Source organism: Pezoporus wallicus, unplaced genomic scaffold, assembly GCF_028554395.1.
Source record: "Pezoporus wallicus isolate ANWC-B61680 ecotype Strahan unplaced genomic scaffold, APGP_CSIRO_Pwel_v1 contig_7505, whole genome shotgun sequence".
In the NCBI taxonomy this organism is placed as follows: domain Eukaryota; kingdom Metazoa; phylum Chordata; class Aves; order Psittaciformes; family Psittacidae; genus Pezoporus; species Pezoporus wallicus.
This window is the reverse complement of record NW_026638908.1, coordinates 896,839-912,635: the sequence shown is the minus strand read 5'-3', so window position 1 is coordinate 912,635 and position 15,797 is coordinate 896,839. Positions and strand designations below refer to the sequence as shown.

At 37.1% G+C, this 15,797-nt stretch overlaps 1 protein-coding gene across 2 annotated transcripts in view; it reads left to right on the top strand.

Annotated features, from left to right (window-relative positions):
* SLC22A16 (solute carrier family 22 member 16) overlaps positions 1 to 14,539 on the top strand; it is a 29,159-nt gene extending 14,620 nt beyond the window's left edge. For both annotated transcript variants that reach the window (XM_057413222.1, XM_057413223.1), the window contains exons 2-8: positions 828 to 1,304; positions 4,102 to 4,219; positions 6,074 to 6,623; positions 8,520 to 8,647; positions 8,919 to 9,028; positions 9,563 to 9,662; positions 14,288 to 14,539. In XM_057413222.1, the coding sequence (XP_057269205.1) occupies positions 828 to 1,304; positions 4,102 to 4,219; positions 6,074 to 6,623; positions 8,520 to 8,647; positions 8,919 to 9,028; positions 9,563 to 9,662; positions 14,288 to 14,494 (1,690 nt within the window). In that variant the 3' untranslated portion in view covers positions 14,495 to 14,539. The remainder of the gene's footprint in view (positions 1 to 827; positions 1,305 to 4,101; positions 4,220 to 6,073; positions 6,624 to 8,519; positions 8,648 to 8,918; positions 9,029 to 9,562; positions 9,663 to 14,287) is intronic.
* Positions 14,540 to 15,797: the final 1,258 nt, after the last annotated feature.

The following is a 15,797-nucleotide window of genomic DNA, read 5'->3' as shown; positions in this document are numbered from 1 at the left end:
TACCAGAAACTGTCTAGAATTTGCATTCAGTGATCCTAGACTTCATTGCAAGTCTTTCAAAATTCAGAATACATGTGCAATTTATATACTGAGATTTACTTGCATGTTGAGCATGTTTTAAAAGCTGTTAAAATGCCAAAGTTCAAGCTATGCATAAAACATTCTTTTACCACATTTGCTTTATGATACAATCTTTAATGGCAAACTGCACACCCTGTTGAAGCCAAAACTCAACCCAGTTTACAGCTATGTTTTGGTACCAAACATTTCACGCTGTTCAGATTCTATCTTCCTCTGCGTGTGTCTACATGCATTCTCTCTTTGCCTTTCGGAGACAAAATAGGGAGATGGAAGACAGATGGAACACACTTATATGGATAAATTAGGTGAAATGAAGTGCATAATGTATTTGGTTTGTTTTATTTGATGCACATACCTCCATCCCTCAGAACCTGAGGTTTTTCTAACCAATCAAGTAATCTAAGGCCTTATTTTGAGGGAATATACTATACAGAATTGAGAGGGTAGAAGGTTGCTTCAAACTAAGTGCTTAAACTCAAAATTGTTTCTTTTTAAATGTTCTTCTCTGTGTATGGCTAAACACATGACTAAAAGTAATATTATTTTCTGGCAACAGATTACTGTGGATCTCATCTTTGGTCTCTTGCAGGGCTTAGATAATATTGAAGCAGCACTATGTAACAAAATACTAGACACTTGAATGATGTCTCCATTTACTGATCCTAGCAAAATAATTCTGTTGATTTATTCTTTTTTTCATGTATAGAGGGCTTTTCTTTGGTAAACATTTTTCTTTCCCTTTACAGATTTCAAGCATGTGTTTATTTTGCAACTGTCTTTCAAGCTATGTCATGTGGTATCCATTACCTAGCATCTGTGTTCATGGCTGTTACTCCTAAATTTGTATGTGGGATCCCTGGAAATGTGAGTAGTATTCTTTTCCACAACTCCTCCAGATCAAGCATAGAGGACATCTGGACACTATGGGCATCAGCAGAAAATTACATTGTAGTCCAGCTGGAAAATGGAGAAATTTGGGAACTTGATCAGTGCAGCAGGTCCAAACGAGAAGTCAGTTTGGATCTGACATATGAATACGAAGGCAACAAGTCCATATTTTCTTGTTCTGATGGATTTCTCTATGATGATACAAAGTGGAAGAGCACTGTTGTTACACAGTGGGATCTGGTCTGTGACCGAGAATGGCTTGCAAAATTAATACAGCCTACATTCATGCTTGGAGTCTTGTTTGGAGCAGTGATTTTTGGTGACATTGCTGACAGGTAAATTGCCATCCTCTGAAAACTAGCTTCAGAATGCAGTAGCTTCACGTATATCTACCTGTTTGTTGTTCTCATTCATCGTGTATTCATAATTATGTACTCCTAATTCAGGAGTTTTGGATATCGTATTATTCACAGTTATGTTTAACTTAATTTCTTTCTCTGATACTATTTTAAAATGTATTTGCAAATCATCTACTTTTATGTACTTCTACTTTATGTACTTTATCTACAATTATCATCAATTGTTCTAGGCCATTGCTCTGTGCAGCTAGCATTTTAGGCTCTTTGTTTAACAGGAATAGCAATAGTTAGTAGTAATAGCAACAGTAAAACCTGAGAGTAGGTTTTCATTTCATTTTCCATGAGGAGAGATTCCTTATGGAAACATAATTTTTTACTTCTGGATATTATAAACAGCCAAAGGGCTACTGGAAGATTAAAAATAGTGTATTTCAAAATCACAAATTTCTTAACCTCTGTCATGAATAGGGCTCTGTGGGGCTGATGAAAAGGCTTTGAGGGTTTGATCAGGCCCCATGTTCTTAAAATAAATACCCATACAGTATTTTTCCTTGCTGTCCAAATATAGTTTTTCCCTGAATAGTTAACTTAAACTTTAGTCTCTTGAAGGTTACTCCAGATGGGAGGAAAAATGGTTGTCAATGAGCTGAGCTGTAGTTTCACTTACTTACCAGCACATACAAAGTTCTGTTTGAGTATGAGGAGAGTCAGTCCATAGAGGGACTCAACCTGAGCAGTCTCTTGCTCAGAGTACTAAGGCTGTCTTTCAGCCCTCCACCCTCCAGCACTTCCTGCCTGGATGTTATCTCAGATCACGCACTGGGATCCAGCATCAGAGCAGGTCTCAGAAGCATTAGAGAGATTCAGTTTGTACATCTGTATCCTGCTTCTTTTGGTTTTCTCTCTCAACACAAGAACATACATTCCTACCTGAGAACAACACCCAGCTATGCCCCTCAATCCATATCAAACACCCAAACTATGTTGTACTTGGTTTTGTCTCTGGCAGTTCATGTATCTGTGTTTTGCTTTGAAGGCTTGTTTAGTGTTATTTATCTCTTTCTATAGAGGAGCTTGTTGACTAACAGCTCTGTCAGGTGAAGGGTTATGTTTTATCCTGCAGTCAACAGTATAAGCAGAAAAAGGAGACCAGGCATGTAAATTTCTGATTTCCTTCATTAGCACAACGCTATGGTGGGATAGTTACAACATGGCAATGTAAAGGTAAAGATGATCCTTTTTTTAATTTGGCTTTCAGAACATGTGGACTCAATCCTGCTTCCCCATCCAAGGCTTTGTAAAACTGTGTTTAATACAAAACCAGAATATAGTGCCAACATTTGCTCTGGATCCCTTTAAATCATTCATAGCTTTATTAATTAATATTCAGATGTGATTTATAAGGTTATGATCATATTGTTCTGATTTCCATTAATTCAAGCCATGGACAGCCGGTAAAGATAATACATACATTCTGAGTTGCAGATATACAAGTGTAGATTTTACAGCTGAAAGTGATTATTTTCTGACACATTCTGGCTGGTGGGAAGTAAGTTTATGGGTCTCTTCCATTCCCAATTAACAGACTTCCCAACAGAATTGTTCTGTCAGCTAGGACTCAATGGGATCTCTTCTGGCAGGGATCACAAACCAAATGTGCATGACTCCAGGTCAAGGTTGCAGAAAAATAGGGTTTGTTTCAATACAGAAATACTCATGAAGGAAAACTGATAAATGAGCCCACATCCCTGAAAGTCTTCAGACTGTCTGTGAAAACACAATATCCACATCTGTGAAAAGCTGTTGGCAGTGGACTAGGTAATAAGAGTCCCAGAGAATATTATCAGGGAAGAAAGGTGCTTTGTATTACACACATTTTGTATTACAGAACATTTGTAGATAAAATATAATGAATCCTCAATAGAGTCTTGTAGATATACTGCTGATTTCTAGGTTTTCTCCTCAGATGAGCTTCTTATTGCTAGTATGTGCTCCCTTATTTAGGGAGAACTGGCTCTATTCGGTATATTTTCTCTCTGAGACATGGGAAGAAGATAAACAAATAGAAGTTTCTTTTTACTAAATATCCTCCTTTTACACTGGAAATTACTATGTTGTTGATGTATTTGACATACATTTTTGCTTTTAGTAAATGATCTTCCTGAATTTCTGTATTTGCACATGCATGCTTCTGTGCTGTGATGCAATCAGAAAATTCAGGGGAACTATGTGATTGTCATTTATTGGGGAATTCAACTTTAAATAAGTGGACAGAGATATGTTACAGAAGCCTTTCATTAAGATCCAAATTGGTTGTTTGGCAAGAGATGTCATGTGTTATCACAGCTAAATTGTGTTAGAAATTATTAACTATATACTACTTAATATAAAATATGTGAAAAAATGAGTCTTACCTACTGTCCTCATAAATAACAGAATGCATTTGCAGATTAGTTACGTAGAAGTTAAACCTGAAACTGGAGATGAGCAGTAAGTAATTCTCCCTTCTGCACGTTGCTTCCAGCTAAGAATTGTGGAATGGAAGTTCCGTCCATAGGAGCTTCCTTTTCTTGAAGGTTGAAAGTACTGAAAAATGAATACAGGTAACTAAACTAATGTTTTTGTGGTGAGTGAAAGTATTAATTACAGTATTTTCAGACTCACTTCCAGATAGGCTTTCTGGAGTTGCAGAAAAATACAACTCCATTTTTTGGTCATATTTTAATGGAATGTTCGTGGTTATTCATAATTTTATTACTGCTGTGATTTTCAGACTGGGAAGACAGCGTGTTATATGGTTCACAAGTACTGGTCAGTTTGTGTTTGGCATCGCAGTGGCCTTCACATTTGACTACTACAGTTTTGTGATTGTGCGCTTCCTCCTTGCTATGGTAAGAAAGGATGTTCATCCTGGTTCTTTCTACTTGTCATTTCCTACCCCTTCTCAGGAGAACCTCCCTTTATATTATTGCATACCTACTTCATTGTTCTAAAGTCCCCTCTGTTGCACTTATTTCAGCAGAGCAGGGAGAGTCTGAATGTTCTTGGACCACAGCACTTTACCTCTTTGAATAAATAGAAAGCGTCTGTATGAAGCAGTGTTTGGTACTTCCTCCGTCCCAACCTCTGCTGGACTGGTAATTAAATACCAAGTGTGAGCAGCAAACTTTGATTTCCACATTGCGGCTGCCATTGCATTTCTCCTTATTGTTAGAATTGGAGTATATTTTTCTTAAGATAGCGAATCTATAATTATGATTTTTATCTCTACTGTTTTGAGTGATGGAGGAGAGATGCACATTTTTTCTTCCATGTATCTCTTTGGTGTTTTAAGCTACATCTGAAATACTAAATACATAGGTAGACCTGTTAAACACCTAGATGTTTACACTGTACTTACGGTTATTCCAGTATACGTGTTTGTGCATAATGACACACATAATTTTATATATGTGTATGATATATATCCATTATCCGATATTCAATATTTTTACATAGTAACCAATTTTGAGTTGCTGTTTTACATCTAAAAGTATATTTGTAGTCTTCCAGTATATGATGCATAAAGAAATTAGAATGCTATCACAAGAAAAATGATGCAACTTACTTAAAATAGGTTAGAAATTTGAAAATAATCACATAATTTATTTTGTTCCTGCTGACAGTACATTAGGCAAGACAGCATTTGCATCTGAGGCACCCTTTTCCTGATCAGAGCTCAGAAGGATTTCCTAGCAGGAAAAACTGCATGGGCATTTGAGCCTTAAACAGTGAGATCATCAGGAGTTCCTCTTCTGATTCCTTTAGCTGTTGATGCTAGAGGCTGTGGTCATTTAGAAAAGTAAAAAGCTCTGACTAGACCAATTCTGTAGGTTTTAACTGCCCACTGTGACTGACCTGCTAGATGGAGGTCTAAAGCTCTAGCCCCATGCCGCTAAGATCAGCACAGCTTTCCTGACAGGTTAAGTGGGTTGAGAATCAGAAATTATTAACTGGAATATTTTTAACCAGAAAACTGACTAATCTAAACAATATACTGGAATATTTTCTAGTCTAGATTTTCTAGCTGTGTTTTGAAATGTTTTGAGGTACCAAGAGTTTGACTGTTGCTAGAGAAATTGAAATATATATTCAATGAAGAAATACTATAATGCAAAACATGCCAGTAATTGCATTCAGTAGATAACATATAAGAACCTATAACCATATGAGATTCTCTTCCAACATTGTCAAACTTTGATTTAATGAGATAATTTACAAGGGTCTGGAAGGTAATTCACAGTAAATTTGCAGTTCCTTGATGTACAGATTATTAATAGTCTACTTAAAAGCCAAGGTTAGGATTTTCAGAAGTGGCAATTAGTTCACAGGACCTCACTTTTCCCCAGCATCCAGTTTGCTATGTCATGAAAGGACGTGATATTTGGAGGTGAAGGGCTTAGTGACATCAGCAAATTAGGCTCTTTTTCAGGTGTTTCTTGCTGACTCTCCCCCACTACAGAGAAACATACAAAAATCACATTTATAAATACAGTGCCTGGGCATTCTGAAGCTTTGAGTGAACTTTTTCTCCATCTGATTTGTTTGCAGGGGTTTTTCTGTCAGTGAGGGACATGCCAGTACAGTGACAAGCGTACATGAATGTGGAAGACTGTTAGCTGTTTGTTTTTACTGCTGATATACAAAGAAAGTAGATACAAACCTCACTACTGTTTTTGTTTCTCTCTCCCACCCCAAACCCCTAGGTTTCAAGTGGCTATCTGGTTGTGGCTTTTGTTTATGTGACTGAATTTGTTGGCATTAAAGCACGAACCTGGGCTTCTATGCATGTCCATGCTTTTTTTGCCATGGGAATTATGGTTGTGGCACTCGTGGGATTTTTGGTTCAGACCTGGTGGGTCTATCAGATATTTCTCTCCATAGCAACTCTTCCCTTTATCTTGTGCTGCTGGATGCTCCCAGAAACACCTTTTTGGCTCCTGTCAAAGGAAAGATACGAAGATGCACAAAAAGTAATTCATACAATGGCAAGATGGAATAAAGTAAGCACTCCCTGCAAAGTTTCTGAACTCTACTCTGTCCAACAAGATGATGTAGTGAGTGGCAGAATGGGTGACAGTGACACATCCTCAACAAAGAAGCACAACATCTTAGACCTGTTTTGTAACTGGCACATTGCAAGAAGGACCATCACAGTCTGGCTGATCTGGTTCACTGGGAGCTTGGGGTACTACGTCTTCTCCCTCAGTTCTGTCAGTCTAGGAGGCAATGAATATTTAAATCTCTTTCTCATAGGTAAATATTTTTGTACCTTATTCTGTTTATGACAGAACTAGAACATAACATTTAGAAACGTCTATAGATTTGACAGCCAATTTTAAAACTGTTTTCATTCAATTATGAACCCTCTTCAAAAAGTTTCTTGCTAACTCTTCAGAAAGTTGACTAACGCAGAAATGCCATTCACTCCAAATATTACTGTTTCTGGAAAAAAAAAAAAAGAGAATTTAAAATTTTTTGGTGTACAAAATTCTTCTCCATCTGTCTTTGCTTGTGAAACCATATTCTTCTTGTCTCCTCTTTGCCCTGCAAGCATATAGCAGATCTACACAAACACCAAGGGAAGCAGTCCAGCAACACAAAATTTATATGGCTCTGTTAAAGGCACAAACTAGGAAAATGAGAGGAAAAAAAAAAATTTAATCACTTATAATCATGATATTTTATGACTGTGTAGAAAATAATTTCATAATTCTCGGAAGCAAGAGTAACTTTATTTGTCTCAAAAGTGTATTTTTAATTTAGTTGTAGTATTCTTTTAATTTTAATTACAGTCTGGCTATAGTCTTCCTCTGGTACATAAGTTGTTTATAAAGGCAGCTCAGTGTATCAAAGGCCTGACCCAAAGCTTGTTAAGATCAGTGGAAATATTCCATTGACTTCTAGTTCAGGCACGCAGCTCTGAGCCAGTGAAGAACTGAATCATGTGCTTTGCTTTATGCAACATTCACTCAGTAGAGTGAATTCACATCAGTAGAGTGAATTCACATCAGTAGAGTGAACACGACTGTTCCTGTACATACACACACAGAAGGACTGGTCTCTCCTGAATTCAGTTTGTGTTGTCATGTATGATAGCATATTCATAGATTGCTATGTTGAAGAGAGGATGCTAGTATTGCACAGATAAGTAAACCGTCATGGTGGGGTACAGCGCGTAAATCACCATATCCGCCTCTTCCAAAAATATTTTAGCAGACTAACAAACACAGAATAATTACAACCTGCTTTTACCAACACAAGATCAAAATAGTTTCCTGCTATTATAGATGTATTGACATATTACATGTGCTTAGTGAAGGGGTGCAACATATTTGTTCAGGGCTGTATCTTACATTCTCCCTTGATTTTACACTGGGCATAGCAGCGTTCTTCACAAGCAAGTTGGGTTTAAGACATGTCTGAACTGGCTTAGGTTCAATATAATTTGTCTAGGTGCAAATCATGTTTACGCATGGTTTGTGAACAGTTGTAGCCTGTTCATTTAAAGGTAAGAAACCCCAGTTCCTTTAGAGCTGCAGAAGTGTTTCTCTGGAAAGAGACATTAGGAAGAGATGATCTGAGTAAGAGTGGGATATTGTAAGCAACTGCCCTCTTTTTAATGGACTCAAAAACTGGACCTGGAGAGACCTTGCTTGACTTATATGTTGGGGTGATTCTGGGCTGAAGCTGGGGGATGCAGCTGTGCCTTTAGTTCTATGTCCAGGTGGAAGCTGGCAAATCCTGAGAGGTGTGTCAGTGCAATACTGGCAGTGTTCTTTGGGGGGTACCTAAGCTGTTGATGTGAAAATACCTGAAGCAGAAGAGCAGCAAATAGAGAGCTTTCAGTCACAAGTGCCAGGGTCATGGCCTTGCTGGTTTGTGTAATTTTCCACCTGAAAGAGAAACAGAGCTGGCCTGCATTGTGAAACCCATTTCCCTTGTCCTCTATCAACTCCTACCGTATTTTAGGCCATGTTTTCTGCCTTCTGCTGCCATTTCTGTTAACAAATGAACTAGCCCAACACACTGCTTATCTCTAGATTTCACTTATTTATTACCCTCTAGATTAAACTAATCCTCATAAAGAGGAAGTTAGAGTTACAACATGAATGTGTGTAATCATGACTTAAAATAATTTCATCCTGACAGGTGCTGTGGAGTTGCCTTGCTATGTCATTGCTTGCATTGGGATGGACAAACTGGGAAGGAGAAACACACTCATTCCGTTCCTTATTTTAAGTGCACTGATCTGTGTTTTAATTATGTTCATACCTCAGGTTAGTCATGTATTGTTGAAAGTGTTCCTATAGTCAAAATCGATTTTAAAGGCTCTTGTCTGTAGATGGCAGCTGCTCTTTCTGAAGCATGTAGCTGATTAAAAGTGGTTTTTAAATTGCAGCTATCAATCTAAGATAGATTTTTGTATTTTCAGTGCAGGCTTCACTGTTACTGCTTGTTTAAAGAAGGATCACAACTTTTGAAGGATTTAAATGAAGTTTGGAACTGTTATTTTCTGGAGATTTATTTAATTGTGCTCTCTTTCAATAGGAATTCAATATATTAATTATCTTGGCAAATATGGCTGGAAAATTTTCAATAGGTGTGGCATTTGGCCTTATATATCTCTACACAGCAGAACTATACCCAACAATTGTAAGGTAAGAACTTTTGCCAGTTATGTATTTTTTATTACTTTGCTCTTACTTCCTTTCCATTGTTACGCTCTTGTGCTAGATCAAGCAGTTCTTGGCATCAGTGGCAGTGGTCTGAAAGATTTGGGATGGGATGAGTTCCTTGGCTGCTTCAGAGATGCCTAGGGCTTGGCTGTACCATAAATTTTGACTCAGTTTTCATACCATGTGCATTGATTGATTTCATTGCAGAAGTAGAAGAATACTCAATGGGAACTAGAAGAACAGTAGTTTCTTAAGCATTATTTATGCCTTTCTTACAAGTCCTGGTTTCTTACGTAGTCCTTTGGTCGATGCTGCATGATGACTCTGGTTTTAATCTTAATTATAGAAGCAGCTGAATTTTGCTACAATATAAATCTGCATCAGTGTAGCAATAGCCTCCTGGTGTAATTGCTTAAAGACACATGGACATTTTACTGATGTTTTAAGTGGCTGTGCATTTCTAATTGTTTCCTTTATCTGCCAGAATTTTTATCAAAGTCTTTGTTTTATGTATAGATCACTTGCTGTTGGAAGTGGAAGCATGATGTGTCGAGTAGGAAGTGTGGTTGCTCCTTTCTGTGTATATCTGAGAAGTGTCTGGATTTTCATGCCACTTGTAAGTATTTATTTCAATGGTGAACATTTCTGGTTTTGAAAATGCATCCTGAAAATTTCAGGAACCAAAAGCTGAACTTGTATCTTGAAAAGGAAATTGAGTGAACCATTCCTGTTTAAAATTTTAAGTCTCAAAGATTAGTAACTTCATATTGTTAAAAATATGCAGCTAAAGCAGAAGGGAAACTTTGAGTCACTGAAATCTGTTGAAATGGAAGACATAAAAATGCTTATGCACTGAATCCTAGTATAAAATTGCTAAAAATACTTTCCATAAAAATATACTTCATCTACTATATAACATTTGGGAAGCGTCTTAGTCTGTAATTATTTACTTTGCAGGCCTAGAAGTTCTGGACCATGCTCCTGATTTATTGTAACCTTTTTTCAAAGGCATGGTTCTTCCATTCTGGAATTCACCATGGGTGGCTGTTTTTTCACTGCATCCTTGCAATAGCCTTCCAAAAGATCAAGAATATCTTATGCTTACTATACTTAGTCTTCAGAGCTGACCCAAAGCTTCCTTTTTGTGTTTTTCATTTACAAGAACTGAATAAAACAATTCATAAAATAGAAAAAGAGAAGCAAATTGTACATTGATGAGGTTCATGGTGACTTTGACAAGCAACAGAACCTTAGATTCATTAAGCACACCCTATTTGTAGGTAACTCCAGGTCATGCTACCATTAGGTTTTGTCTTCATATCAGAAGGTGAAAATGTAACAGGATGTGTCTTTAATCTTACTCTAATTTTGTTTACCAGTTTGGAATTTCCTGAAAAAGTGGAATTGTATTCCTTTGATTTTGCAACTATAAAATCTTCAATTACAGATGCTAGAGATTGGTTTCAGATAATTCTTGGGAACTCGTTCCATTATTTAAACTAATTACTTTCAGTTGTTTTGGATTAAAATTAAGAGGATGAAGGAGACCACAAATTAATTTATTCCCTCAAGCTCCTATACAAGCCAAGATATCATCCCAGGAAAGACAAAGAAACATTTGCACAACAGAGTGGTCAAGGGAGAGCATTCTTTTTCTGTTGTCAGTGTTTTGCCTTTACTGGCTGAGATAAGCTTTATCTGTGCAGAAGCGCTGCAGTTAAACCACAGATGGGGAAATGCTCAAACATGCTGGAGAGCAGTGCAAATCGCAGTATAAACAGAGGATTATTTCAGCTATGAACAATTCTCAGTGTACAAAAAGTATCAGAGTATTTGTAGAGTTGTGTAATAGTTCACAGTGAGTATGTTTTCATTATTAACTCCTATTATAAAACTTTTTTCAGTTTATTAAATAGGCTTGCCTTGAGTTGGAGCATAGTGTGGCAAGTCTCAGGTTACGTAAGTGTTTTGGAATGGAAATGAAATCAAATGGATTACATTTGTAAGTAAACTGATATACATTGTGTTGATCTGTTGTATACACCACACATTGTCAAGCAGTTACTACTGCCATTTGCTAGACAGTCTGTCTCATGTACGGTTATGCCACCTGTGAATAATGCGAGCATCTCATCTGAATGTCTATAAATCTAGAGTAATTTGCCAAGTATGTTTTTCATGTGACAACTTTCTAGAAAACTTACAGTAAAGCAACTGCTCTATGTATAGCCTATTTCTGTTTCTAAGCTGTTAAGAATTATGTTACAGTAGCCTTTTAAAAGGCTTGATTTTTCTCTCAGATAAACTATAAATTATAAATTAAAAAAAAACTCTGCTGAGTTCAGTAAAGTAAATGAATGCAAATCCTTTGTACTTGATTTTCAGGACAAAATTTAACCTTTTTATGTTGAAATAGGAATTTTGTGAATAAGATCATATCTAGATTAGTTCAGAGCCATCCGATGTGGATATAAATATGAACAGCAGACTAGAATAATCATTTGCTCTCTGAAGTAAAAGTATTATTTTGTAGGGATATTTAATTCAAATTATCTTTGTTCTAGACTAAATGTATTAAGTCCTGATCTTAGACCACTGTGAAGTTAAAACTGTTGCTCCACATAGGGAGGACATATGAAAAACGGTGGTAAACCTTATTTTGAAGTTTTTCATGGCAGCTGTTAGAAGCTGCTGGCTGTACTGAAATGCTGGGAATACTCTAAGAATTTGACTAAGCAGAAAGTCAGATTTCAAATTAAGACCCTGAAAAAGCAATGAATTTAAGCAGGTACTTCTGTCAAATTAACTTCAATGGAGCTTAAACATACTTAAATATTTTGTGCAATATCTTAATCCATAAGCATTTAATTCATTGATTATATCAGAAGAAGATTTTCTGATGCTAAATTATATATGTAAAATAGTACATAAATACAAAATGTACACGGTTTTTATGAGCAAGCAAAGGGCTAAATTATGTCAGATGCCTCATGAAGAAGTATGCCAAGATAAGATTTCAGACTTGTTTTGACTAAATGTGAGTAACTTCATTGGTAAGTGTGATTACTGACCCTGAAAAGGTAGATGACATTTGAGAAGTCCTTTTGTTAATATAGTGTGACTTGTCTTATAGTCTCTTTTTTTGTAGGAAAGTTTGGAAAATGCTTTGTAGAGTGAGGGAGAAGGAAAATACACTGAATTAGTCAGCATGCAGTAGTTTTCCCATTGAAAAAGAAAGAAAACTAGCACGTGGTGAAGTTAGAGTTAAGAGAGTTGAGATGAAAAGGCAGGAAAGCTGGTGGTGTTTACGCTTACCCAATAGTGGGAGTTCACAGGGCAATAAAAGTTAGGTTCATGAGGAAGGAAAACATGAAAAGAATGCAAAGTGTCTAAAAGAATAACCAAAACAGAGAAGACACACATACTTGAAGCACACAGGGTTGCTTTAACCATGTTAAGCTGGCAATCAGTAGTGACCCAGTTCTCCTAAACTCCAACTGTATGAGTGTCCATAAGCTTCAATATCCTTTACAGCCCTTAATATCCTCAAATATAAACTTACAACAGCCTAAAGGATATCTATAAGAAAGGTTACTGTGGAATAGCTGCTATGTGTCAATTTATCCTGTCTTACCATGACAGAAAATCACATCTTGATAGTGAAGAGTTTTACCACTCAGAGGTGAGACCTTAATATTTTGGAATTAATTTTTAAAGATCACTCCTGCCACATATCTATGTCTACAAGGATTTCCTTCAGTTTGCCACTCATTGCCACTTCCAATGGTCATATTACTGCTAGGATTTTTTAAAGTTTATTTTTCATGGTAAAAGCATGACTATTTCATTTCCACTGTAGTTTGTAGTATTTGACAGTATTTTGCTTTCTTTTGTATTTTGTCAGCCTCTATATTTAATAGAGGACTGTATGCAACAGTGTGGCTTCTGTTTTTTAAAAGCTTCTGCTTCTGCTTAAGATAAGTTGTCCTCTTCTGTCAGAGGGGAGGGGAAGCAAAAGCAGCATGGTGCATGTGCATGAAAATAGCACAGCTCAAGGCTACAAGGGAGAACTTCTATTTTAAAGCACCTTTCTGACTTAAAGAGAAAGTCTGGCTTAACTGCAGATGGTAGCTGGCCAGTTCTGTGTCTCTCACACACAGTCTCAAGCTGTGTGTGAGAGACAGAGGCACAGTGATTCCAAATGTTCTCTCTCACACTTGGAAAGAAAGCGTTAAACAAAGAGGACAGACCTGAGAATCAGCATAGGGCAAGGCAAGGATAATACAGCATCAAAGTGCACAGTCATAAAATGGAAAAACACTGAGGCCAGGCCTGATGTGCTGTGCAGAAGTTTTTCTATCAAGAGAGATTTGGGTCATTTATAACCTAATGTTGGAAGAATGTCAGAGTTTTAATGTTCTGTATTCAAAGGAGGGAAATGGGAATTGTTCTCATTGAACAAGTCACAGAAATTAAGGGAAAGGAAAGATACTCCTAGAGCATGTGTGCGCTTCTGTATCTACCCCACATAATCCTGATCCCTGCACCACTCATGCTGAAGTAAGCTGTTGTTATGGAGCAGTGTACACCATGGACAAATCCAAGATATGATCCCACTGCAAATTTCAGTTAATGTCTGCACCCTTAACAGCTCTTTGAAACTGATTTTAGCAAAATGTTCTTGTTGAGAGCTAGCTCATTATCTGCTGAAGAGCTCTCCAGAGCAGAGAAGTACACTTTTGTGCAACATCAGGCAAACAAGCCATACTGAAGAATTCTGATCTGGCTGTGTGCAGGCGGAACACACACACAGGTACAGGAGGAATAGGTTCAGGAGCTGGAGTATGGATTGAGATTACAGGTGGCAGGGAAATTGTACCTCTGTGAGCATGTATGTAAAAATAAATGTATGAAATCCTAGAATCAGTTCTTAAATACATACCTGATAGTAGAAATACCAGATTAAGATATATGTATTGTTTTCTCAAAATGATTCCTCCTTGTGCTGTATTGATCTCTTGTGAACAAAACACTTCACTTGCTCCTCGTTAGTTCTGCTGCATAATCTTTCATTTATGCAACAAAAAGGGAGATCTTTTATACAGACAACATTTAAGACTTAGTCTTTGCTTTAAATTACAGCTCTTTGTGCTTAATCTAAACATATTCTCAAGCAAGACTGAAGATATGCATAACTTGAAAGACATTTCTACCTTTACAACTACTGTTTATTTCTTCTAGTTGCTTGTTGGGATCATGGCTCTTCTGAGTGGAATATTAACAATAATGCTTCCAGAAACACTGGGAAAACCATTGACTAATACTTTGGTGGAAGCTACAGAAATTGGAAGAAACAAGAAAAGCTGTTCAGAAAAGACTCCTCCAGCACGTAGTGGTGCACCATTAGAAAAGATAGAGATGTTTGGTCAAGAAAACAGTCAGCACTGAGAAATAAAGCAACAGCAAAATGGCTGTTCCCAATTTTAATCATTATCTAATTTATAAGATCTTTTTATTCAAGAAATGTTACTGTACTATAATATCTGTGCCTTTTACTTTGTTTCCCGTCTTGCCTTTTCGTTAGAGCAAGCATATAAGACCTTTGCAACTGAGGTACTGCATAAACTTTGATAGGATTTATAGTTCCTTACCCAGACTTTAGAAACTTACCCAGACTTTAGAAAACCTTCTGACTTGCTGTGGAGAGTTGGAATGATTACTGCAAATGTTGCAACATACCTGATTACACATTGGTAAAAAATATGGCAATTCTTTGCTTCACGTTTTCTGCTGTTAGATTTGCAAAACCACCACAAAGTGCCCTGTCCACTCTCGTCCTATTGCAGCTGACAGTTACAGGCTTAAGACTTCAACACACAGTAAACTCAGACAGTTGTGATTCAAGACAGGAGCCCTAATGCTGCATTAAGTCATATCAATAATTTTAAAGTTAAACTAATTTATTATTCTCCCCCCCCCCCCCATTTTCTACTAGAAAAGGTGCCATTACTAATAAAGGAAAGTATTCTGTGGAACAGCTTCAGACTGAAAAAATAATACTAAGTTTGCAAAATGTGCAAATAGTTTGTATATTCATTCTGTTGAATGGGAAATGTATTTTTATTAGTGGTTTAGAAAAATGGGTCTCATTCAGGCTCTCTGCACAGAGGTAGACTTCTTAGTAGAGATGGTATCTACACCATTTTCCTCATAGATCAGCTGTCTTTAGCTCATTTTTTCCTTGTACTACACAAAATCAGTTAGAAAAATACAATTTAAAAAATGCTAGCTGGAGGACACTGATCAACACAAACAGAAGGTACCAGTTACTCTTGTAGTTTTAGTCAGTGTCTGTAAATGTCCCACTGTTGATCTACACCTCATGTGTAGATCAACACTTACTGGCTGGTGTGGTGATTCTGCCTTACAACTGTGGACCACAGAAAACTGGTAAATACGAATGCATGCTACTTTTATGGCTTTCTGTCCCACCTCCCCTTTTTCAGTCTACCTCCAGACCTGGGCGTTTCTTGCTTGCCTGAGTATCCGTATCCTCTTTGCTTGGCCACCCTTGGCTTGAGAGGAGCATTAGAAGAAACTTCTGCATGTTGAGGTTCAGACAGCTCTCTCTTGCTTGAGCTGTGTGAACCCTGTCATTCCTGGTTTGAAATGAGAGTTTTTCTCATCTTAGGCACATACCCTTACACTAGCTGGTACAATTTCATCAAAACAAGTTATCCTTGTTTACTTC